General features: G+C 37.7%; 3 protein-coding genes across 12 annotated transcripts; 1 reads left to right on the top strand and 2 right to left on the bottom strand.

The window, feature by feature from the left end:
- Positions 1-756: 756 nt before the first annotated feature.
- Positions 757-12,930, bottom strand: LOC131009511 (4-hydroxyphenylpyruvate dioxygenase-like). Of its 6 annotated transcripts, XM_057936895.1 has the most exons (21): positions 12,638-12,930; positions 12,384-12,543; positions 12,034-12,155; positions 11,704-11,953; positions 11,142-11,319; positions 10,897-10,975; positions 10,690-10,775; positions 10,095-10,224; positions 9,877-9,909; positions 9,240-9,488; positions 8,896-8,973; positions 8,477-8,739; positions 8,124-8,183; positions 7,937-8,004; positions 7,733-7,838; positions 7,503-7,644; positions 6,845-6,943; positions 6,294-6,558; positions 6,113-6,180; positions 5,728-5,878; positions 757-1,169 (listed from the first exon to the last, which is right to left on the bottom strand). In XM_057936895.1, the coding sequence occupies exons 1-21, from the start codon at positions 12,806-12,808 to the stop codon at positions 1,153-1,155; spliced, it is 2,775 nt and encodes a 924-aa protein (XP_057792878.1). In that variant the 5' UTR covers positions 12,809-12,930; the 3' UTR covers positions 757-1,152. The 6 variants fall into 6 exon arrangements, 4 of the variants coding, with proteins under 4 accessions (XP_057792878.1, XP_057792879.1, XP_057792880.1 ...); XM_057936896.1 differs by lacking the exons at positions 11,704-11,953; positions 12,034-12,155; positions 12,384-12,543; positions 12,638-12,930 and having other exon boundaries at positions 10,095-10,219; positions 11,142-11,201; XR_009096452.1 differs by lacking the exons at positions 757-1,169; positions 5,728-5,878; positions 6,113-6,180; ... (1 more) ...; positions 6,845-6,943; positions 7,503-7,644 and having other exon boundaries at positions 7,818-7,838; positions 8,124-8,215; positions 12,638-12,922.
- Positions 12,931-14,798: 1,868 nt separating this feature from the next.
- Positions 14,799-18,973, top strand: LOC131009510 (uncharacterized). Of its 2 annotated transcripts, XM_057936894.1 has the most exons (11): positions 14,799-14,958; positions 15,078-15,182; positions 15,607-15,668; positions 15,765-15,848; positions 15,927-15,958; positions 16,126-16,207; positions 16,783-17,011; positions 17,457-17,684; positions 17,771-18,063; positions 18,340-18,689; positions 18,797-18,973. In XM_057936894.1, the coding sequence occupies exons 1-10, from the start codon at positions 14,935-14,937 to the stop codon at positions 18,668-18,670; spliced, it is 1,470 nt and encodes a 489-aa protein (XP_057792877.1). In that variant the 5' UTR covers positions 14,799-14,934; the 3' UTR covers positions 18,671-18,689; positions 18,797-18,973. The 2 variants fall into 2 exon arrangements, with proteins under 2 accessions (XP_057792877.1, XP_057792876.1); XM_057936893.1 differs by having other exon boundaries at positions 18,340-18,973.
- A 1,939-nt stretch (positions 18,974-20,912) lies between these two features.
- LOC131009509 (uncharacterized) lies at positions 20,913-25,711 on the bottom strand. 4 transcript variants are annotated; one of them, XM_057936890.1, is made up of 13 exons: positions 25,596-25,711; positions 25,294-25,375; positions 25,057-25,105; positions 24,915-24,963; positions 24,119-24,189; positions 23,577-23,635; positions 23,380-23,484; positions 23,152-23,209; positions 22,449-22,585; positions 22,310-22,366; positions 22,117-22,214; positions 21,619-21,824; positions 20,913-21,345 (listed from the first exon to the last, which is right to left on the bottom strand). In XM_057936890.1, the coding sequence occupies exons 2-13, from the start codon at positions 25,348-25,350 to the stop codon at positions 21,257-21,259; spliced, it is 1,035 nt and encodes a 344-aa protein (XP_057792873.1). In that variant the 5' UTR covers positions 25,351-25,375; positions 25,596-25,711; the 3' UTR covers positions 20,913-21,256. The 4 variants fall into 4 exon arrangements, with proteins under 4 accessions (XP_057792873.1, XP_057792872.1, XP_057792874.1 ...); XM_057936889.1 differs by having other exon boundaries at positions 20,913-21,824; XM_057936891.1 differs by lacking the exon at positions 23,380-23,484.
- Between the last annotated feature and the right edge of the window lie 153 nt (positions 25,712-25,864).

Raw genomic sequence — 25,864 nt, 5'->3', positions numbered from 1 at the left:
TACATCGTAAAATTTGTTCCATATAAATAATTTTGCGTGTACATTTTAATTTCGATATACGGCAGTCCCTTTCTATTTTGTTGCATTATTTACTTTCTCTAAATTGTCAAAAAAGATATAAACTTTAAATTTGCAATTAAATTGTAGTTTTGATCGCTTTATGAATTTGATCAAAACTAAAAAGTATCTGCTCTCTTCATCCACGAAAAATTCACCGTAATTTTGATTTTAGTTTGTCCCGAAAAGAACTGCCACCATTATTTATAGTAGTAAGATCTGCACAACTCCACTCGCATTTAAAGTGAGTTATTTATTTCACTAATAACTTCGATTACATTTTATGAAAACTTGTATTGTCCATATGATAACTTTTCCATAGACGGAGGGAGTAACAAATAAATATGTCAAATAAATGGCACCAATATCTCTAGATTGTAAGCACCTACGACAGTGGCCACAACGTTTGTAAAAGAAACTAAGATTCAAGGACACGAACACGAATACGAACACGAACAGACAAAGCAACGAAAACAAATAAACTCAAAAGAAACCCACCCTCCAAATAAAACACGAATTCGAACAAACGCAAAGGTTATGAATTCGATTTCCACCTACGGCAAGCAAACAAAATCCAAGAACATGATCGGCCGAATACACGAGCATGAACACACGAACACGAACAGACGAAGCAACAAAAACAAATAAAATCGAAGAAATCCTCTAAATAAAACACTAATACGAGCAAACACGAAGGCATGCTTCGAAACCCGAGGAGGTATTTTCATTTAGCATGATAAATTTATAGTATCATACAGTAACTGCTGTCACATTATATAACATGAACAAATCATTTTTGTACATATCAAAGAGTTGATAGCTGAGTATGGAAAGTCATGATAAACCCACAGTCAGCTCACTGCTAAATTCATTTGTACATATCAAGAGTGTTCGTATCTACCTGCTATTGTAGCCGTTGGGGCAGTCACGACGCTGCTGCTCTCGTGCCCATTTTTGCTTCGAGCATTTTCTCATATTCTTCGATGGACCTGAAGAGCTCCGAGAAGTTCCCCTTCCCGAATCCTCCACATGCGCTCTTTTGGTAGATCTTCCCTTCTTCGTCTTTCATCATGCACCCTATTCTCTGAATTATCTCTATGAAGATGGTCGGCCTGCAAAAACGAGACACTGCAGTTAGTTACAAAACAAGATATATGATCAGAACGTGCTACGATTTAAAGAATTTGGAAGCACTAATATGGTATGAATCCATTATGTGAACTAACTAGGTAATTTGCAGAAAAAGCTCAGATTTGGATAATGTAAACAGGAAACTCAGATGAAGAACTAATCTCATCATATGTAGTTCGTAGTGGGTGGAGGAGACGAGAAAAGCGATCGCAAGTAAAACGACATATTAATCATAGAGGAGAAAAAATAGCACGCGTCAACAAACTTTTAGTATAGAAATAGGGAATGATCTAAAAATCAAGTTATCCTTGTATTTCCTAGTCTCAAAATTTACTACTCCCTTCGTCTCCGAAAAACATGCGCAATTTGTTGTTTTGGGACGTCTCCCAAATATATTCACTTTCCATTTTTGGACATCACTTAACTCACAACAAAGTGGGACCCCTTTTCACTCGGACACATTCACTTAACATTTCTTAAAACACAACCTTGACAAGTTGTGTGGTTTACAACACGGTCTATTTAATAGTCGTGTCGTACACCACCGAATGAGTTAAAGCAGTGTTATTATATGCAATTACCTCTAAATAAAACTATATCTCCTAACTTAACAATCAAACTCCAGAATTCAGCTCAATTAATATCCCATGATCACATTCTAAACTACTACTGATCAAGAACAGCAGAATGCAAAAGCAACTAAAACTTGAATCCCTAACTCTGTGAGACAGACCAAAACCACAAGTGTGTCAAATTTCGATCGATGTTGCAAACAACACAAATTGTAAAGGTCATGTTTTTGGGGTCAAGATTTAAAAGTCGCATCATATATGGGTTAAAAAATGGTGCAATTACCCCTAAATAAAACTACATCTCCTAAACTAACAACTCCAGAATTAAGCTCAATCAGTATCTCACAATCAATTCTAAACTACTAGTGATCAAGAACTAACTTTGAAATACAAATACCAACTCAAAAACAGATCAAAACTGCAACTACCAAATCTATATCCTCCCAAACCAAAGCTCAAACCAAAACCACAACAACTGCAATCATGTTGTAAACAACACAAATTGTAAAAGGTCATGTTTTTGGTGTCAAGATTTAAGAGTCGCATCATATGAGTTAAAAAATGGTGCAATTACCCCTAAATAAAACGACGTCTCCTAAACTAACAATCAAACTTCAGAATTCAGCTCAATCAGTATCTGATGATCACATTCTAAACTACTAGTGATCAAGAACAGCAACTAAATTTGAAATCCCAACTCAAAAACAGATCAAAACTGCAACTACCAAATCAAAGCTCAAACCAAAAGCACAACAACTGCAATGATCAAGGTGATTGATTACCTATCACCAACTGGCTTGGTGAAAATCTGCAGCAAAGTCCCTTGATCATCCCTATCCACCAAGATCCCCAGCCTCTCACACTCCTCAATCTGCTCATCACTGAGCACATCCCCCGCCCTGCTCTTGAGATTCCGGTAGTAAGTAGGCGGTGGCAACGGCATGAAGTCGAACCCGCCCACGGAGCTCCTCTTCCTCATCTCCCTCAAAGTCTTGAAAATGTCCTCACTCACCAACGCCAAATGCTGCACCCCAGCCCCCTCATTGTGCTCCAAATAAGTCTGGATTTGGCTCTTCCTCTTCATCCCAAAAACCGGCTCATTCAAAGGGAAAAGCACGTTTTCATTGTTGTTCGCCAGCACCACCGAATTCAGCCCGCTCTCGGCCGTCCCGACATCGGCAGCCGTGAACTCGGCGAACTCGTGGAAACCGGTGAATTTCTTTAAGTATTCGGCGGCCGGTTCGAGCTTCGGCACATTGCCGACGGCATGATCGAGTCTTCTAATCCCATAATCCAGTTCTTGGTCGTTTAACACCGGTTCGAAGCCGGGGAGGAGCCACTCGTTGGCGCCGCCGGCGGTGCTGATGTAGCGGAGAACGGAGTCGCCGTACAAGTGCACCTCGGCGATGGCAGTCTTGCCGTCGGAGAGGAGGGCCGGCGGGGACACGGGAATGGCGCCACGGGCAACGGAGGCGGCGTAGGCAGAGGAGGCAGAGTCGACCTGAATTGCGACGGCGCGGACGGCGAGGCCGTGGGAGGAGGTGAAGGCGAGGTGGGCGGAGGGGGAGAAGGTGGGGATGGAGGCGGAGGAGGGGTCGGCGATGGAGGGGGAGTAAGGGGCGGTGAAGAGGAAGGAGAGCTCACCGGAGCGGAGGAGGTAGGAGGCGTGGGCGGAGTTGCCGGTGGAGAGGTCGGATTTCGCGGCGAGGGGCATGCCGAGGCCCCACGAGAAGCGGCGGGCGGCGTTGGTGGCGTCGCCGCACCAGAACTCCACGTGGTGGAAACGGTGGACGGGGAAGTGGTCGGACTTGGGGTTGGTCCGGACGACCAAATTCTTGCGCGCCGCCGGCTTGAATCCGCGGTGCACCACAGCGGGCTCCACGGCGGTGGTGGCGGCAGATTCTTGGCCCATTGTTTGGGTGGAGGAGCTAGACGCTTCGAGTTTTAGAGTGAGAGTGAGTCTGCGCTGGTGGTGGTGGCGGCGGCGAGGTGGCGCGTTTAGAGAGAGAAATGAGGAGAGAGAGAGATGTATACTTGTCATATGTATGCAGCTGATCGCCACAAATATTTTTCTGTTAATGGGTTTATATACGTGTTCGTTTCTTTCTGTTTATTTACAGCAATGGAATTTCCCGTTTTGCCACTACTCATATAGCAAAATAGTTATTTATAGATTATTTACTCGTGGTTATAGGATTATGTGGAAACAGAAAACCTATTCAAAGTCGATATATCTTAAGCAGAAAATCTAGCTTGCTATAAAAATGGCAAATTTGAGACATATTTACTACAATAAATAGCGTGAGTTTTAATTCAAAAAATAAATGACAAATTTACTAACTATAACATGACTTCTAGTCAATTACCTTTGTGAATCGCACGAATGGCGTACTAATTGTCCATAAAAATTCGAAATGAGAAATTATTTCGAGAAGAAAAAAGATTAATATTAAAAAGGTAAAAAAAAAAAAGTGAGTTGGATGTGAAGACGTGGAAAGATAAGTTGGGTGACAAATTGATGTAATCCAAAATCCTTTAAATTGATGAGCCCAAACCAAACACGGAACGAGTTCCAGTCCACAAACAAAATCTTAATAAAAAAAATTATACAATATGTAAAATTAATTATTTCCATAATAGTTTACGAGATATTAAATTCAGAATAAATATATGATTTTATTTTTTATTTTTAAATGGTTAAAATAAGCTAATCATGAGCTTATTTCCCATATTTGAATTCCGAAAAAGAAAAACAAAATGATTTACCCCCACCCCACCACGTGTTAAAAATAAAGGTCTTAAGTTTAAGTCCCTGTGGCGTGGCCTTTTTATTTAATATTGTTAATTTATTAAAAAAAATACATTTTGGACCATGTACTTGCAATAAAACCAATTTTGTACCCTGCATCATTTTGAAAAAGGCCAACTTTTTTGTGGCCTTCTTTAAATCTAACTTACATAGTTAAATATGAGAGGTAGAACAGTCTAGAATTGATGTTCAAATTGACATATTGAAGGGACAAGATATATATCTCTAGTCGAGCTCAGACAATCTAACGAGTCAAGATCAATAGAAAGTCGAAAACGCAAAACGACTAGATAAAATCATCCCTAAATAAGTAACTCTAGTCCACATATTGTACAAAATTTATTAGTGTCCCGCACGGAACCTACAAGTGCATCTTTGTGATTGAAGACGTCTTTTCTTAATTAAAAGATAAATATAAAAATTAATAGAAAATTATTACTATATATATATATAGAGTAAAATTTTGAAGTAGCCAAAATGAAGCATAAAACACAATTTATGGCCACATTGAAAAAACACAAATTTTGGCCATTTTTATAGCTTTGGGACGTTTTTGCCCTTAATTGGGCGGACTGGGTAGGGTCAGGAGCGCGGGTCGCGTGCCGGGTAGGATCAGGCACGCGGGTCGGGTTAGGCACTTATGGCACTATAAGTGCCCTGTCTACCCCCCAGACCCCCGACCCCACCCACCCCCAAGCCAAAAAATTTTACTTTATTATTTTATTTTATGGCACTAATAGTGCCATAAGTGCCAACGAAATTTTTTTTTTACTCCCCCTGCCCTGTCTACCCCCCAGACCCCCGACCCCACCCACCCCACCCACCCCCAAGTGCCAACGAAAATCCAAAATAAAATAAAGTAAAATGGTCTTTTTAGTTTAAAGACTCATCAAAATTGATGTATTAAATGTGAATTAAGTTTAAAATATAAGGGAAAGTTTTCAAAAAAGAAAAAAGACTACAATTTTCGAGAAACGATGTGCTTAAGATGCACACTGTACACTAAAAACAGAGTCATAGAAATACAGAACTAAATATGACATTGTCCAATGATACACACAACAGGAATAGTTAATATGCAGCAAAGGTTTATTTCATTTATACATATATATATATATATCAATATATACGCACATCAGCAATCTGATTAAAACTTACTGAAGAGAGAATCGTCCATTTCTTCTGGATTCTCAAATGCAGTAATGTGCTTCCTAAACGAAGACGCGGCTTCTTCCCTGTCATCAAACCGCCCGAGCTTGTCGTATACAATGGCCATCAAGTAGAAAGCTTCTGATGCTAATTCATGATACTGTGAAGAAGCAAATATTATATTAGTAGTCGAAAATGTTGGGATTTCAATATCATCTTCTTCAGCTCAGATGCTTGAAGCATGGACATGTTGTCATAGTTTTGCAGTGAGAAAACAGAACCATTCCCACACGATCTCGTGATTAAAAGTTGTATGGGAAATAAAGAAGCACTAGACATCTTCAACGGGCGTATATGGACAAAATACACGGAACAATTCAGGAGATTAACTAACCTCCAATAGTTGAAGTTCTTCCGAAGCTTGTGTTAAAGGTTCTAGCACCATCTCTGGATTGTCTGAAACTATTGAAACAAATAAAAAGTTCTCAAACAATTTCCTCCATCCTCGAGGTACAACAAACCCCGACTCACTTGAAGATGGAAGAGAATAAAGGAAGGATATAGCAGTAAAATACCTGAAAAGTCTGGGTCAGCCAAATAGCATTTTGCTTCCACAATAAGTGCCCGAGAACGTAGCTCCAAACCACCATGTCCAAGAAGCATAGGGAAACAGCTATGTAAGAGGGACAATGCCTTTTTCGCATGATTTGGTCCAAGAGAAAGCCATAACTCAGCCAGTACTAGTGTTGCAGAGGCTTTTAGCAGATCCAGATTAAAAGATTGGCAATAGGAAAGGCTAGCCAAAGCATATGGAATACCTAAAACGGCATTGCCTGACCTCTGAAACGGGCAAAGTATAAAAAACGGATTTCAGCAAAGAAAAATGGCATGAGAACTTGACAAACCAACTGCTGTTTATGCAGTAAAAGACCAAATGAATGCAACCTTGTCGATTGAGATAGTACCGTATAAACAACCCTGTACTTAAAGATGAAACACTCAATTTATTATCATACAAAATCATCATAATCATTAAAAATCATATATCACCAGAATTCACTATTTTGTTCCAGTATCGAATGATGCAAGTAGATAACAGATTCCCGTATGGTCCAACTCTTAGTACCTTGTGAATCTCAGCAAGCAACAGAAGAACAGTAGCATTTTTCACTTGCATGTTAAACTTATAACATGTGCAGAATAGAGTGTGTGCAACAGCTGCTGCCTGCAAGAACAACTCCCATCAGCTACAATTGAATGTAGCAAGTTCTAGAAAAAAGGTTGGCTAGATTAACCAACAAATGGGGCATTAAACGTAAATTGAAGGCCATTTCATGAGAAAAAAGGAGAATGCAAACACTAATAAAATATGTTCCACTTTGTTTTCTGGAATGGTATTTTCATATATGGTCATGCTAGGAGCATATCCCCCTCCCAATTCAAAAACATATTCACAATATAGACCTTCAGCAATTAGAACTAATTCCTGAAGCATCTAATTGATCAAATACAAACTCTAGTGCAAAATTTAACAGCTTCAGTTGGATAAGCACAATGCTCACTGATGAGGCTTAAAATTATAAAAAGAGAATAGAGAATTATTATTTACAGGTAGAGATAATGCAATCAAAAACATAAGAATACCATCCTGAAACCAAAATAAATATTCATCATATTTGTGATTTCTTGTTTATTTGATGAAGCATAGCTCATCATCAACCTCCTGCCCAGTCAGGTAAACGAATATATGAGGAAACATAAAATTTTGGCAAAGAATACTAAACCTGGCTACACTGGTTTGCAGCAAGTAATGTCCGAGCATGACGGAGACTGGTTTCTGTCTTCAGCTCCATGTCCACACCAGTCACGGAAGAGGCCAAAACCCCAAGCTCATCACAGAATTGCTGAGCTTGTTTTAAATGTCCTCTAAAGGAGATGTTGAAAACCAAAGAAACAGTGAGGTGTCTACCCTGTAAATACTTATTTGATAATAAATACGACTAACACAGTATACCTATGTAAAGCACACTCATGCAGCAACTGTAGTTTCAATAGCACGATTCTGGACTTTGAAATACATGAAAACTTCTCCTCTGCTATTCTCAGGGCAGCAAAAGCATCTAGATATTGCGTACAAAAATAGGATGTAAGTAAAAGAGAAGGCACTTGCATAGAGGTAGGAAAGACAATTCAGTACATAGTATCCATTTTTTACAACCTTGGTATCCTTTATAGACAGCCAAATGTTGGATAAGCTTGGAGTATGCTAACGCAGCATCAGATAAACTGTAAAAGATCCAAATTCCTAGTTATTGTGCAATGATGTTCAATAGCATAGAAATGAGAGCAGATGAAATAACACAAAGCAACAGCAGGTAATAGATCCCAGGAGAGATTGCAATTACCTTGAAGAGTCTGCAAAGCAAGTTGCAAAAGTCAGTGCATTTAGTCGAGCTAGAGGAGCACTGAATAGAAAATATGGAGAATGATGAGAAGACTACAAAAGACAAAATGAATATATCACATACAAAAGAATCAGATTACAAATGAAGATAATAGCACTCATGATTATGAAACCATTACTTTTTCGCCAGTTTAGGAAACTGCCAAGAGTGAGAAGACAAGAGTTTGTCCTCCCAATGTCGTGTGGAAAAGAATAGCTACACATCTATTTACGAAATTATAGGATGTCAAAGACAAGTAGAAATCTCATCCAACGTCAAGAACCAATACAATGAAAGGGTGTTGAATAGATCACCTGCCATACATCTCCCATGAACTAGCACGGACTAAATAGGAAGATCCTAATAATTGTAGAACGGATTCAGGAATTGAGCTCGGCTGTGCAGAAAATTGGAATGCACTGGAATTACTCCTTGTTTCATTTTCTTGACTGAATATTAACGAGCCTATTGGCTTTTTCAGACTTTTCAGCCATTTCGTACAGAAAGCGCCATCAGCAGTCATTACAGAACTTTCATCCCCAAAATCATTTATTAGACGAGAACTCAACCACAATTCCTGCATTACTCGTGACAGCAGTAAGAGAGAGCGTGTTATTTCTAATCTCAAAACAATATCAGCAGGAACAAAAAAAAGAAAAAGGGAAGAAGAAGAAGAAGAAAGAAAGAAAGAAAGAAAGAAAGAAAGAAAGAAAAAGTAAGTGAAAGGAAGAACCTTGTAGATGTTGGCAGGGTATGTTCTAAGTTTCATGGAAGCCTTCGGGCCAAATGAAAGCAGTGGCCTTTGAACATGCTGCGATTCAAAGTATAGAAAAAGTAAGTGAAAGGAAGAAAAAGTATAGAAGGTAAGCTCCTTCTTCATCATTACAGGATAACAAAATTATATCCACTTTCATGAAAGTGCAATAAGGAATTTGTGGCCAACAATTCAGCCAAAACTTTGTCGAACACGAGAAGCATGTTTTGGAGTGCTGATACAGGCTTTCAATCTTACATCGCAAGTTTTTTAGATTTTAAGGCCAGTACTTTGGAGCCAAAAGGAAATTACAGAATCCTCACCGTTATATCATACTTGGCAATTTCGAGATGAATAGATGCTACCAGTCTTTTCAACTTCAGACTTTCTGCCCTCTTCAAAGATCTCCGTAAGAGCACATATAATTGTTGTTGGACAGATAATGATGTCCCCATACCAGCAACAGGTGAATATGAGGATCCAATTATTCCAGATGTCTTTGATATTCCTACTTCAGACAAGAGGTTGGAAATAGCAGCCAGTGTATACGCAAGACATGTATCATCACTGTACTGCATGTTTGACAGAAAATCAGAGAATCCAACAAGAGGAACCAAATACTCAAACAGACAACAGTAACTGACAATAGGAAATGACTGAATGAAAATTAACTACAAAAAGATATATAGTCACATAAGTGTAGGACAATCTTAGCATCACTTTAGCCTTTGGTAAACTAATAGAAATAAACACAAAACTTCTAAAACAACCACAATACACATTGAGATTTTCAGTTACAGAATGAATAGTCTGACAGTTTACAAAGTCAGTTGGCTGGAGATGGGGAGTTCCTAAGAATATGACCATGTCACCATGGACAAATGCACAAGCTAAATCCAACTAATCAAAATTGAGAATAAAACTAAGGGACCTGAATGAAGCTAAACATAATAAATTTACCTGCTGAGAAACTCGAACTGCTTCAGTTAATACCTGAACATATGAAGAGAAGTATCAGTTAAGTAGTGTCTATCACAGAAATAGATCCTTCAAAACAGCGATACATAACATGCTCGCAACCCCAAAAAGTAAATGACAGGAAAACAACAATAACAGCAAACAGAGAATATCAGAAGATGAACAAAGAGAGTGGATGAGACTGGATTCCACATGCTTACCTCCAAAGCTTCCTTCGGGTGTCCTAAGTGAAATTGCATCATTCCTAAACATAATAAAGCAATCTCATATCTTCCAAAGCTACTGCATCCAGATGGGGGAGGAACACATTCAACTCCTTCAGTCCCTGCACTTTATCATGAATATTTTTCACATAAGGTGATTAGGGGAAAATTGATTATTTCAATAACAGAATATGATATATTGCAGTGAACCACGTGACAGGGGAGGTTTCTACCATATCTAGGGTGGTGTTAACCATTATCAATTACTCATCAAGCAAATAATTTCTGATTTCACACACATCAAAAAGTGATTATTTTCTTGTACACTAGCTAATATAATGTTGACTAATTAATTAAGATTGAGATATATTGATATAATCATAATAAAATAACTAAATGTTGGCTATGAGCACTTGCTGTGTTTGGGAAGGAGGCCAAATAGCAAAAGGAAATAAGTATAATATGCCCCTCAACTTATTCACCTCATTTGCCGCACAAAGAGGCATTAGAGAAATGAAAGATCAGAAGCAGAACAGATACACAAAGTCAAACAAAAGAAAATTCAAGAGGATGAACATGCATTAATTCATACCTATAATCAAAATAACGGTGGAGGTTTTCCAGTGCCCCCGGATAGTCATCATGATGAAGGTTATTTAAATATCGCAAGTAGTGAACCTAAATTGGAAAATCGACAGGACTATTGTGAGTGTACAGTTGAAGTGATCTCCCATTCAAATAAGCATTAAGCACCACAGGATAAAATTATGACTCAAAAAGTTCCAAATAAGAAACTCACTCGATGTAATTCAGGCGCCAACAGCTGAAGCTTTTTCAGTATGGACTCAAAAGCATCAAGAGGAAAGGAGCTTCCATATCTGACGGTTGAAATCATTAGTTCGGTAATAAAATCAAAAAAGAAGGCAGAATGGAATTAGAAATGGATATATAGTTTATCCAGCTTCACTAGCTCCAAATATTCTGCAGTATCTTGATACATCTAAACTATATAAAAGAGAATAAAATAAAATAAAAAACACTTACTTTTCAATAACATTGGCTTGCTCTGATAGGTAACCTTGTACCTGCCAATTTGTGTGCAGGAAAGTCCCACTAACAGAGCCAATATCCCTTGACATATCAGTTGAAGACAATACACAAGACTTATCTTCTGCATTCTTATCGATATGTTCCAGCCTGTGGCTCGAAGAGATACCACAATCTGTGACCAGTAAAATCAAGATGTCAAAGCTCACAGCATGGACTTTTAGAGAGTTCAAATGAAGTATAATCTGAAACATGTATCTAGAACCTAAACTGAATCACCAAAAACAGTGCTAATCATAAGACACGACAAGTATCATCTTATATAATGTAAAAACTGTTGAAAGTTTGAAAGTTGAAATACTGAAAAGCAGGTGGAAATTAAGCTTGAGTTCAAATGTGGAGGTATTATATTGGCTCAATGAGAAGATATTTATCAAATCAACAGTGACAATAGAAGTTTGCAAAAGTGATATGAAGTTTAAAACATCCAAAGGGTTCATTCTCATATGATCCATGATAAAGCCATACTAAAAAAATCATAGATCTCTCACAAGAATACCATCACTAAATTCAGAATATGTCTTTGATGACTGTCCGTAGAAAGGGATTCTTCCAATCTCCGTTTTACTTTCTTCAAAGTCTTCACCAGATTTCTCGTAAAAATTCTCCATGTCCATATTCTCATATTCTGATGGGGCATTTGGATAACTAGTGGACTCATCCATATGTGATGACTCGTAAGGTGGTGGGTACCCTGAGAAGGATTCCTTGCAATATGACCCTATACTTGTTAAGAGATGGCAAATACCCTGAAACGAGAAAATAATTTTGGATAGATCACTTCCGAAGTAAAACATCGTTCAATAGATGGAATGCTGCATATAATTACCTCGAATGACATCTGATTAAAGGTAAGCAAGCAACGTCGTATAAACATGCCAATGATACTGTTAGGATCCAGCATAATTTGATCATCATCCATAACATTAGAGTCCGAGCCCCCAATGATCCCTGATGATTATGGGGGGAAAAAAAACACTAATCAAAAGCACTTTCTGATTTTTTTTCTACGGAAACACTATCAAATGTGTCATATACCCAGCTACAACCATCTAAAACAGAGCAAATGCTGCACGAGCTTCAGCATTTGATGATAACTACATACATTGTGCATCAAACTTGCACCGCTGATTCAAAATCTCAGTTCAACTTTTGTCAAGAGAAGAAAGCAAGAGCTACCTCGTAAATCAGCAAATAAATTAAACAAGTCATCCGGTGAGGCCAGCGACGAGAGCCTCCTCATTAAGTGGTCACTCAACCAGTGATTGAGCAAGCCACCAATCTCCTTCAGCTGAGCAATCAACTCATCCAACGTAGGCTCGAAAATGCCACCACAGTCCTACATAATACAAAACGAAATCGATTGAACTGCCAGTTTGCTGATCAAAATGTTATTACAATAACAATGGTAATATTTTCGACGCGGATCAAACCTTGGTGAGGGATATGAGGAAAATTCCGAGGCGATTGTGCTGCGAAACTGAGGAGAAAGGGAAGGGGATGGAAATTTGAGAAGGCGGCGCGTAAACTTGAACCAATATGCAAATGGAGAGCTTGTGCGGGGTGACGGCGAAGCTCGCCGGCGGCTTGGAAACGGCCGCCATCGCCGACGATGAAGGAATCGGAAACCGGCGAGAGGTTTTTGCTATAGGGTTTTTGAATGAGAGAGATGAGCTGTGGCTAATGGCGCTATAAATTTGAGATTTTTAAAAAGAGGGAGTTCCACTTTTAAGCTCTCAGCTAATCTTCGCTTAAAAGAGTAATTTAAGTTTTCGAACTACTAGAATTAATTTTTATTTAAAATAATTTTAAATGGTTTGGAGTTGGAGTGAAAACCATATTTATTGGGAAATAGAAATATAAAAAATGAAACTATATTGAAAAAATATAAGATTTTGATTTGTTGAATACAAAAAATTAAACAAAATTCTAAATTGAATCTAATTTGGCAATTGACGTGCCACCATTTCATCAAAACAGTGTCGATTTACTTATGCAATCATTTTTATATAAAAAATGTTTAGTTAGCCTCATGCTTTTATGGCTCGTTTGGTGCGAGGTAAGAGATAAGATGTGATATGTTTAAAAATCTTTAGTTTGTCTCGTACTTTTTTAGGACTCGTTTGATACGAGGTAAGAAATAATGTGTGATATGTTTAATATTATGTATGATACAATGTATAAAAATATTTGTAAAATATAGGGTAAATAGCGCCAAAATCCCTATAGTTTCCCCGAATTCGCATTTTTCCCTTGACCTTTAAAATTCTTATTAAAATCATTGAACTTAATTTTGTTTCTCATTTTTCCCATAAAATTGATCGACAATTTAACTAATGCTGGCATGGCTGTCGGAAAGCCAAATAGGATTAAGTTTCCGGTGAATCAAACGACATAGTTTAAGTTATAACGTGAAACGACGTAGTATTGTGTCTATTTAGGGAATTAAATGAAATCCAATCGAAAAATTGAGGGCAAAATTGAATTCATTCTCAAATTAGGGTTATTGAGAAAAAAAAAAACGCTCAATCTATGTCTTCGTCTTCATCATCCCGCCGGAACTTCAACCGACCTTCTTCTTCGTCTTCATCTCTCCTCTCTTTACAGATCCTCTCTCCTCTTTTCTCCTCTGGCGGCCGCGATTAGGCCGCTCTCTTGTTAACCCCTCTCTCATCTCTTTACTCTAGTGAACTATTCTTCTCTCCATCAAACACACCCACAGATCTGGACCTACGCATACGGACACACAAACACGAGGCCGCCACCGCTGTAACTCCGACGATGAGCGTCGGCCTCGTCCTTCGTCTGTACTCCCTCAAACAGAAACACCCTTTGAATCTCACTCTCTGTCATTCACGCGAGATTTTAAGGTCAATGGAAAATCGAGAATCGCGCCAAACTTCAGAGATTTTGACGCTATTAGGTTAAACGCAAAACGACGCCGTTTAGCTTCTAATTAATCTACTCAGTATAAGTGTACCACGTTGGTGACACGTCATATAATTAATGGTCAGAAAACGTCACTAAGGGAAAAACGAGAATTGGAGCAACGGTTAAGGATTTTAACAAGAATTTTAAAGGTCAAGGGAAAAATGCGAATTCGGGGAAACTATAAGGATTTTGGCGCTATTTCCCCCCCCCCCTTTTAAACAATAATGTATAATTTATAATTTTACAAACGAATTTTAGTTTCAAATCTAAAGAAAATACAAAATATTACTACATGACGCAAGCTCGATAAGATTTTACAATAACTCATTAATTTCGAACATGATTGTGTATCAAAAATCATCAATCCTAATTTATTACTCCCTCCGTCCCACTAGAATTGACATTTTTGAGTTGGGCACGGAGATTAATAAGAATAAAGGGTTGAGACTATAAAGTAAGTATGTGAGTAGAGAAAGTAGGGACCCCATACTATTTTAGGAAAGTGTCAATTCTAGTGGGACAAACAGAAAATACAAGTGTGTCAATTCTAATGGGATGGAGGGAGTATGATTTTATTTATAAATGAAAATAACAATACTAATATATTTATGCCAAACAAATATTGCCACGTTTTTTTCAGTTAAAAAAAGAAAAAAAGAAATAGGAAATTCAACACACATTAGTCCAAGAAAGGGAACAAACGAACCACCCCCAACTGCAGATCATCACCGAAAACCCTCACTAAATTCACGCACAAAATTCCGTCGATTCCCACCCCAAAATTCTCATCAAAATCGCCATGGCATCAAATGGAGCTCCACTCGTGAGTAGACTCATCCCTTTTTGGTTCTTAATTACCGCCTAATTTGGTCGATACGTTGAGATTTTCAATTTATATAAATGAATTTGGCGGTTGATTGTTGAGGGATTTGAATTGTGCAGGGGGATGCTGATACGCAGACGAGCTTGGAGAAGATCAAAAGGCAGCTCGCCTCGAGCTCCGGCCGACAACTTCTTCAAGGGCCCCTCTTAAAGCGATCCGAAACGGTAATTTTTTTGTATAATTTATCTTACCGTTGCTAGTAGCTCGTAATTCAGCTGCAATGTTTTATGTGTATGTTTGAAATAGTCAACTGATCACTCTAGCTTAGCTCGAGAATCATCTCGAATCGTTTAATTTGAAAACTTCTAGTTATTGGAGAGTTTTGTAACTTTTGATAAACTATGGGATGCATTTATGTTATGGAAAACTGGGAGAAGCGATTTCCCAATTATATTTTTGCCTGAATTGGGAGAGGTGATAATGTTGAAATGGATTATATCAAGGCGGTGAAGCTGTAATATGTGTGATTGGTGGTGTGAAAATTTTCAATCCATAATAAAGGATAGAAGCTCAACAACTATTGGAACTTTTGGCAATGGAATATGGAATAGCTGGGCCTTGCTTACTGTATTGTACTATTTGAAACAGTTAAGGAAGTGGAACGAGAGGTGGGTGATTTTAGACCCAACAACTGGGAAGATGGAATACAAGTAAGAAGCTTAGTATTATCCCATTTCAGTGATTACTGTTGTTTATTTGCAAAATATGTTGTTTTTGCTAAAGTCTTTGTTATCTTGCGTCTTCAGGGTCAGGAGGAACGAGCCGGCAGTAAAAGGAACCATAGTGTTTGACGCAAACAGCACCATCACAATTTCTCCTGTGAATTTCCAGTAAGAGCCCGACCTTTTGTTTCATTCGTGTTGTAGGTTGATGTCATGTTCACATCCTTGTCTTCTCTGTTGATTCAGGGGACTACCGAAGTATGACGGCTGTTGTTTCTGTATCCACATTGATATTTTAAATTATGTTATCTTCTCTACCTCTATCTTTCTTGCTAATTACGTGGAGGCAAGACGTAGAAGAAGTGTGATTGTTTACTTTTTCATTTTGTTCCATTGTAAAATTTAATAGCACTCAAGTCTTTTCGATTCTTAACTCCGATCTTAGATATTGGGACACCGCAGAAAAAGGATTATTTTCTTTGTGCAGAGACTCCTGCTGCTACCAGAGCTTGGGTGTCGACATTACAGTGAGTAGCCAATTTTATCTGATTACCTAAAACTCATCACCAGACGCTAGGTCAAGGGGAGAGGGTCCCAAGTTACATATAAACATCTTATCTGCCCAGTACAGTTGCGTTCTGGGATAAATGCTATACTTTCTAACACCCGCCTTCGTAAGCATATGCATCTTGGTCCAAACAACATGCACCATTGGGTCGAAATCAAAATACCATCTCATGCATACCCGACAATCTGGTACCATGTTAAATATGCCTTGGCTATAATTCATCCTCAAAAGCTAGTTCGAGTTACATTTCTTCCCATGCAATTATGCAAACATCTTATCGGTGCTCGAGTTACATACAAACATCTTATCGGCCTAGTAATTTCTATCTAGAACAAATAGTACTTTCTAACACTATAATCAAGTTATAAGCTCTTGTAACCCATGTGTTATTTAATTTCAATTGTTACATTGATTCTGTTGCTGGAGTTATCTGTTTTCAAATCTTCTATATCATGTTCAAAATGCAGTACCTTTTTTTATGTACATAATACCTGGAGTTGTATTTGAATTTTTTGTCTTCTACTTGAACTACAGTGCAACTCAACTGGTTCTCAAGGCTCATAAAGAAGCGGTGAATACCCTAAGTGGAAATGGATCCTCAAAGTTAGGAACAGTAGCCACTGTTGTTGCTGCTGCAAATTCAACAGCGCTGGAAGCTTCTAAAGAAATTGAAGCTGCCATGCAAGTTGCTATGAGGAATGCCTTGGGGGCTATGATGAATAAGACACCTGATCTGCCCATGGATGATTTGTCAATCATGAAGGTAATGAAGGCATATTAGTAACTACTAACTATTTGAACCGACAAGTTCTTGTCTTTTTGACAAAAGAAGCAAAATATGAAGCTACTTGACAAAGGTCTAATAATCACCAGTTTCACCTCATTCTTAAACCATTAGTTCTATCTCTCTCTCTGGAGAACTGTAGTCATGGATTTTTTGGGGTTAATAGGCGAACTTTTGTATTATGCAGCACTTTTAGCACATTATCATTGCTTATATTCATGAAGCTTCGATGATGCTACAGATATGATCATACAAAGTATAGTAGAGCTTGAAACCAATATCATAGCCTTTTGCCTTTTACTACTGCAATATCCAAGTAGCTTGACCACGGTAGCTGTATTCCCACAATCATGTTGTCTGTTTATTTTGTGGTGGAATTCTAGTCACTCACACTTTTTTATCACAATATTACTCTGTGTTGCAGGAAACCCTGAGGGTGAAGGATGAAGAGCTGCAAAATTTGGCGAGGGACCTTCGTGCTAGAGATTCAACCATAAAGGAATTAGCTGAGAAATTATCTGAGACTGCTGAAGCTGCAGAAGCTGCCGCCTCTGCTGCCTATACCATGGATGAGCAAAGGAGAATAGCATGTGCAGAGGTTGAGCGGCTGACTAGAGATTCAGAGAAACAATTTGAGTCATCTAAACAGAAGGTAATTGTAGATTCTCATCAGCTTTAAATCTCCATTTTTTGGTCCAGCGGTTTGCCTTTCTCGATCTTACCATATATACTTAATAGATTAGAGAGCTGGAAGAGAAAACTCTGAATCTGAGCAGAGAAAAAGATCAGCTGATAAAAGAACGGGACTCAGCCATTCAGGAGGCTCATTTGTGGCGTTCCGAGCTTGCAAAAGCTAGAGAGCGTGCTGTCATATTGGAAGGAGCAGTTGTTCGAGCTGAAGAGAAGGTCAGAGTCACAGAGGCTGATGCCGAAGCTAAATTAAGGGAAGCAATGGAAAAAGAGTCTGTTGCTGCTAAGGAGAAACAAGAATTACTTTCATATATCAATGCCTTACAAGAACAACTGAAAAGGTTTGTAACGATATTAAGGTTCCTTTGATAAATGATATTCCTGATTTTTGTTTCATGAGTCTTATAAGGATTGCTCGAATAAAGAGAATAAAACGATTTCTCCTATATCGACCAATGATGAGTTAAACCAGAAAGCCTAGAATTTAGTTTAATAGGCAAAATAGGAAAGTGTATAGGTCTATTCGTTGTGAATATTGTGTAGTGATTGTGAATAATACATACGTTTCTTTACTGATCGCAGTAAGTTACTTAAACTCCTATTCTTCCTTCCGACAGGCAGCAGATAGAAACCCGGGAAGTCTTTGCAGAGAGGACCGATTCCTGCTCTGGTATCGGTGGCGATTTACCACTAACAAAGCATGTCGATCCATCACAGGAGAACGTCGATAAAGCCTGTCTGAGCGTCTCAAAGGCGACATCAGCGCCTGCAGAGTCAGATCTCCATTCTATCCAGGAGAGTGAATGGAGCGACATCCAAACCACAGAGGCTAGGATAGCCGATGTCAGAGAGGTTGGACCCGATGCAGAAGAGCACAGCCTCGACATCCCCGTTGTAACTTTCCCTACCAACGGTCACCCGGAGCACAGTTCTTCCCATCAGCCTTAGAGAATCTCACTACCTTGAGGTTTGCCAATTTTCTTTAGCGTAGTTTTTTTTTTTTTTTACTCGAATCTTAGTTCGTTGTTGCTGTTGGTAGATGAATTAACATATTGCATGTTTTCACAATTTTAGGTGATTTCGGAATTTAAACTCTTGTTTGATATCAGTTGAGTGCAAATAGTTGTGATAATCAAAGATGTTAAATCACAGAAGATGAATTTCACTGTAAACTTACTGTACTAGTTTCCTATCATCTTCATTGCTCTATATATGAGTTACACACATCCAACAATGATGTTATTCTTCAAAGTTCTTCTTCTTCGTTGTCGCGCTTTCCCTGCATACAACCGCCCGGGTCCGTCAAGAACTGCCAGCAGCCCCTCGTCGTGGCTGCTGCTGCTGCTGTTGCTGTTGCAGGTATTCCCACAAATCCCTACATTAGATAAGATTTAGAGGTGTTTGGCTCAGCTTATAAGTTGTTTAAAATAACTTATAAGCTGTTTAGGAGCTTATAAACTCATTCAAAATGTTTGACAAAATAAGCTCCTAAACAACTTATAAGTTCTAAAAATAAATTTCAAGAGCTTATAAGCTCCCCCAAAAATAAGTTTTTACACCTCAACTTTTTTTTTTCCCCATAATCTTATACGCAATGTTTATTTTATAAATATTATTCAACTATAGTTTTTTAATTTCATCATATACCTTTTCAATATCATCTCTCTTCGATTTTTTATGACAAAATTTATCTCAAGAAATCTTTAACCCACTCGATATTTAGTAATCTCGAGTCAATATAATCTTGAGTAATCGAACGGGGATGGAAGAGTAGAATGTCGATGTGACTTGAGTTGTTGGAAAAACTATGCAGTTGGATTCTCGGCAAGCTCGAGCGTGAAGCTGATAAATAGACCAATTTTTTTCACACAAATCGCAGCGCCTTCCGCACGTGAGAACGTGGCTGAAAATCCCCTTCACATTCCGACAGTTGCGGTGCTGGCAGTCGGACGAGTGGCAGCAAGCAGCGTGCGCGATGAGACCTTGCCGCTGCCACACCAAATTCGATAAATTTACAACGAAAGAGAAAATAGGTTATCCCTAAAGAAGCTTAATAACATACTGCGCAAGATTTATGTTCGCCAAAACTAATTGAGAAATCGACTTACAATTAGATATCCACACAAAACAAATCAAAACGATCTCTCCCCCCCCCCCCCCCAACTCTTTTTCATGTACTTGATCCAATTGTTTTTTCTTCTTTTAAGCAAGAAATAAAAAATAAAATTTGATACTGAAATACAAGTTTACAATAAGGAAAGGACAAAGGAAGATCAATCCATGATTGAAAGCATTTGATCTACAACACTAGAATAAGGGTAAATTAAAAGTAAATCAATTGTTTCCTAAAAGTAAATTAAAATAAACCAGGGGGCTTAGCCCACTGGCCACCGGGTCCTCACTTAAGTGAAGTGACCCGGGTTCGATCCCTCTTGGGAGCGAATTGGAGATTGGAGATATAAGGTGGATTTGGTGAATGGAGAGATAAGGTGGTTCTTGGAGTGGATGGGGAACTAATTACTAACATCTAACATGACTTTGACCGATCAAAAAAAAAAAAAAAAAAAAAAAGTAAATTAAAATAAGGGTAAATTCCGAGAAATTCCGACTAAAATTGCAGCAACAACAGCAGCAGCAGATAAGGCAAATTCCAACTAAAATTGCAGCAGCAGCAGCAGCTCCTGTCTGCTGCATATGAGTGTGTGTGTGTGTGAGAGAGAGAGAGAGAGAGCTGACAAACTTGGACGATTATGCTCTTCACCGATCGCCATTAACACGAATCTTATGGAGATTGGTGTTTGATGAGATGGAATGGAATGAATGTATAAATGAAATGAAGATGAAAAATGAATGACAAAATTTAGGTGATTCGTATGCTTGGTATGCATATAAATACAAAATGAATGAAATTGTGATTTTTTGTTTGATTCAATTTCTATTATTGGTAGTTAGAAATAAAATTATTATTATTATATAGGTAGTTCACTTGTAACTTGTAAGCATAGCAATTTTCATATAGAACAAAATAGTATTTCAGCATAAAAATACACATTTATAAATTTCACAAATTATATTTTTCATGGTATTTGTTATAGTGTAAAGAATTACTTTTATTAAAAGTATTTTTTTAATGATGTGAGCAGTGAGCACAACGGTTTTAGTGTATATAAGTTATTGAAGGATAACCCAATTGAAAGCAAATCATGTTGATATACAAAGTAACAAACTAAACAGATGAAAGAAAAATCATGTTGATATACAAAGGGAGCACAACATTACACACAATAGATGATTCACAACATCCTTCCCTTAATGTAGAAAGACCAAAATACCCCTCTCCCGGAAAATAGCTCGACTCGAGCGACTGTTTTCTTCCCCGGAAAACTGTAGTTTTTTCGACATGGCAAACAGCAGGCAATCTAATTTTTTTCAGCCATGACTGAGAAAGGTGAGAAAAGCATCATAATATACAAACCTTTGATGCTCAAGTATCATTCTTTACTCTATATATATGCAGCATGATGCCATCCTCCTCTATTGTGAGGAAACACGGGAGCTCGTGCTCTGATCCGGGAACGCTTCTTTGAGAGCTTTAGGCATGCTCAGAACGATCTCTGCGAAAGCTGGAGGGAGAAAAGAGAAACAAAAAGCATAATTGAGTGGCTAAACTGTGACAAGTTGGAGATCGGTTATGCATTAGGCGTGTTATTGAGCATGTGCCGTAGATGGATCATCTATTGCATCCACGGATCATAGCCACGTGTCAATGAACTTTTTTTAAAGAAAATCTACGGAAATGGTAAGAATTTTCATCGACACGCGGGTGATAACCCGTAGATGTAATAGGAGATGTTGTGGCTTGGATATGCGGATAAAAAGCAAAAAAATCGTCCAACCTTCGGGTAGACTCATTGAACGTAATGCATCCTCGGCGTGTGCTAATCGAGCTGGAACTAGTTGATTGCCGTGGCTTTCCTTCCTGTTGGTTGGCACTACAGCAGTCCGGAGTTTCTTGTGTTGGTGCATCGGCCAAGCCAGGACACTGATAGTTGACGGAAGCGTAGAGACGAGTTCCCCATATCTAATGCTCACTATCACCTTGCTGTTAGAAGGAAAAACAGAAAATCTATCTAAATATAGGGTCATGAGACACTAATAACTTCTTATCATACTTGAAAAATATATCTAGAATGGTATGCAACCCGAGATGATCGATTAACATACTTCTATAAGATAAGCACTTCTCTGAGAATGTTCACTATTTGTATGGACGAGTAGAGAGAGAGAGAGAGAGAGAGAGAGAGAGAGCACATGATGCATGTCAAAAGTCAAGGAACAACTCGAGATTACATTGCTTTCAAGCTAAAATAAACTCGAAGCAGGGCTTGACTTACCAATCGAAATCTGCTAGCACAAATTCAATCATATGATATGGAAGGCTGCAATAAAGTTCTCCTATTTGATTTCCATACAACTCTTTAATAAGGCGAACCTGGAAAAGAACGACATATCAAATCTCAGCATGACCTTTTAGACCTTGATCAAGGACTATTTATTCCTTCTAGGATATTCATTGCATAATCGTACCTGCTCTCGTCTATCAACATAGGCCTGCAGCAAGTCTCCAACATAATCTATGAACTTCTGCTTCCCAAATGGTAACAGATTAACATTTCAAACAAGCATAATAAAATATTGAATAAGATACTAATGCAGCAAACCTAACCATTGCATTTGAAGAGAGATAATCATTCTCTGCATCACGTATCGGCAAGAAAAATGGAATGGTGTGCTCAAGAACTGTCATTTTCTCAAGAAACGATTTACTTTCAAGAACACAATGGAACAGCTCACAAGGTTCTCCTGAGAAGTTCAACAATCAAATTTACAATTCGTTTTTCATTAATCAGTAAAGAATGTGTAAAGTTAAACTTCAAATCAATATGAAAAAGCTCTTGGTGAGGACACTGTCGCATGGAACCTGAACATTTCACTCCGTTACATCAATATTTCTAATAAACTTTTGCAGTCCTTCCACGGTTTGCGATCATAAACAAACCGCATTCTCAAATCACAAGGATCAAACTTTATATAGGATAGGTTTAATCTCTCTCTATAAGTTGACATACATTCAAACCTTATATAGGATAGGTTTAATCTCTCTCAATATTTTTTGACGAGATAAAACATCATACAGAAGTATACGCACGTTCTCTTGATCCTCTTATACCAAACATGACTAGAAGCTCCGAGATTCAGTACACAACTAGCTTTCTAAACCAGAAAGACTGCAAAAGGTTACATAATCAAAGAAACATGAAGATATCGTGTAAACTGCATATCATCATGAAATATAACAGAATCAGACATTTAAACACCATTCACAACAGATACTTTGTGACCAGCTTTTATGATAGTTCAGCAGTTACCAGCAAATGAGGTCTCATATTGAATTCCAATCCTTGGTCCATCTAAACAACAGATCATCTGCTCATTCAAAACATTAGTGTCAGTCTGTCAGAAGCCAATCAATGCCTTCAATCTATAATAAAACTAGTAGAATGTGATGTCAGATATAGTTAAAAGTTAAATTAACCAGACTGCAACTTTAAATAAGAAATCTCAATGGAACAAATTAATTAAGAATCATGATTTACTTTATTTCCAACTCTGTAAGTTATTTTTTCATGAAAAGGTAAATTGGGCATTGCAGCGGCATCCCCTTGCAGTAGCATTGCCTTTCTTTCAGCCTCCATGTGAACCTGCCAATTATTTCACGTATTTCTAGATGCGTAATAGCAAAACAGAAAAGAACTATACAACCAACATAAAAACCAGGTTTATAAAACCATACCCGCTCTCTTATTGTGGCTAATAACCCATCATTCCATTGCTCACCATCCAAACATATTTCTTCAAGAGAATAAGAATCACATCAGAATGGGTAAAAAAAAACAACTAAGAGAAAGTTCTCGGATTGAGATTGGAAATATACTATGGTAGGCATATCTGGGACATGCTTATTTAAAATAAAATATTTATGTACTTAAACTGGTTTGTTTCCTATCTCCAAAAGAGAAAGAAAGCAATTGGGCTGTACTCTTGTATTATATTTTCACATATTACTGAAAGATATGCATTATGCCTTGTATATCATTATAGTTGTAGTTACATTTTATGACCAGGTAAGAATATCAAATATCAATATAATTCTAGACCAGTTTATTTCCTGCTTCCAAACAATGATAAGTTTACACTAGATAAATGATAACAATTTAATGTGCTCTGTAAAACAGATTAGCCAAAAAAGTTAAGAAATCCAGAAACATCTAAAATTAAATGACATTTATCATATATTACAAAGTAAAAGTTGGAAGTATGCCCATAAATAACTACCTTGAGTTTGAGAAGCATGTGCAGCTTCAAATTCTCTTTGCAAACGTTCAAATACAGATTTGTCAGAATCCCTAAGAAATTTAACCACCACCTCATATTAGCCAATAATATCCACTCGCATAGAATTAAAAGGTATGAACACTTGGAGAGAAAAAAAATTCAGCTTCATAGTTTGGTAACGAAACGATCGGGCAGGGGTAACATGTGATTTTGTTGCATTTTACATGAGTATTTTGCCAGTCAGATCTTTACAATTTGGTCTGACTAAACAAACCCAACCTGTCAAGAGTTTCTTACAGCGTGAAGATCTGACCCAAACACCCTAAAATCTAGTTTGGCTTGTGAAAATTGTGAGGATGAATAAATAGATAGCTGAAAGAGATATAAACGTTTTTTGAAAGAAGAAGTTTGCAATAACTTACTTAGTCCAACAGATAACGAATGAGAAACTGATACACCTTGCCGGATTAGAGGCAATATAATTATAAAAAGCTAATTTTTCAACAACGATAAACCAGGCTTCTGAAAAACTTTGATTTTTAAGGCTACGTAACCAATAACTAAGAGCAAAGAAACAACTTTTCAAGCACAGACCCTAACATGACCAGAAAGTTTCAGTTAAATGAGCTTTCATATACAGTCAGTGAACAATCAAGGGAAAATCTAGTTAGCAATAAGCTTATATCAACATGATCCATAGTTATAACAAGGAGAATCATTCTCTAATAATTAATAAATCCAACTGACAGGGCTAATATATTCTAGCACCGAAGCAAAAGTGGGAAATGATGTGTACCTAGAAAGCCGCTCTGTTAATTCTGCATGCCTCTTAAGAAGACTTGAAACTGGCAACAAAAAGACAGGTTTAATTACACAATGATTACTCAGGCATTAGTAGTGTAAATTCAAATAAAAGTAGAGGTTGCAATGATCAATACATCTTGCCCGTGTAGTCTCCAACCTTACATCCTCAGCTTGGGAAAAGTTCTGCCAAAAGGAGAAAACCTTCAAAGCCCAATCACCAATTTGGATATAAAACAAGCTACAAGGAAACATATTTCACACCGTCTACTCACAAACTTAGTATACTGAAAAAAAAAATCATAAATTCATTTTTATTTTATAAAACAAACAATAAAATCTCTGAGTGTAATTCAGATATCAGAACATTTTACCACTTCTCCCATATTCAGAGAAACAGGCTTCTCCTTCACTAGATCAAGTTGCTGCATTTCACTCCAATTCAGCTAGCTATCACTGCAGAAATAGTAATTTAGATATAGATTACAGAAGCAGATTGATCATATGCAAGATAAACAAAAAAATCAGAAGAAGAAAATACAACAGCATTAAAAAATAACAGCAAAAGAAAATAATAGCTAAGATTGAATGCATGATTGAGACGAATTCGATGAGGAAACAGTCGTTGCGTCGCAATGCCCAAGGAAATTAAAGTGAGACGAGAAGAGAGGCTTACGGAATGAGGAGTTGCCTCCATTCTCCAATGGTGAAAACCCTAATTTAATGAAATTGGGGAATTGGGGTTTGAATTGGATTCCCCAATCTCCTCCTCCAAATCTATATTTGATTGATGGGCCAATAGCAAAAGAATATTTTGGTCTCCATTTATACACGGGCCCGAAAATTCTTTGTTTCGTTAGGCCCAATAATAATTAATTATGGCCCATCACGTCAATAAAATTTCACAGCCCATTTGGTCTTGCTCCCACTTATTATTATTATTAT

Source organism: Salvia miltiorrhiza, chromosome 2 (genome assembly GCF_028751815.1).
Source record: "Salvia miltiorrhiza cultivar Shanhuang (shh) chromosome 2, IMPLAD_Smil_shh, whole genome shotgun sequence".
NCBI lineage: Eukaryota > Viridiplantae > Streptophyta > Magnoliopsida > Lamiales > Lamiaceae > Salvia > Salvia miltiorrhiza.
This window is presented reverse-complemented; position numbering and strand designations above follow the sequence as displayed.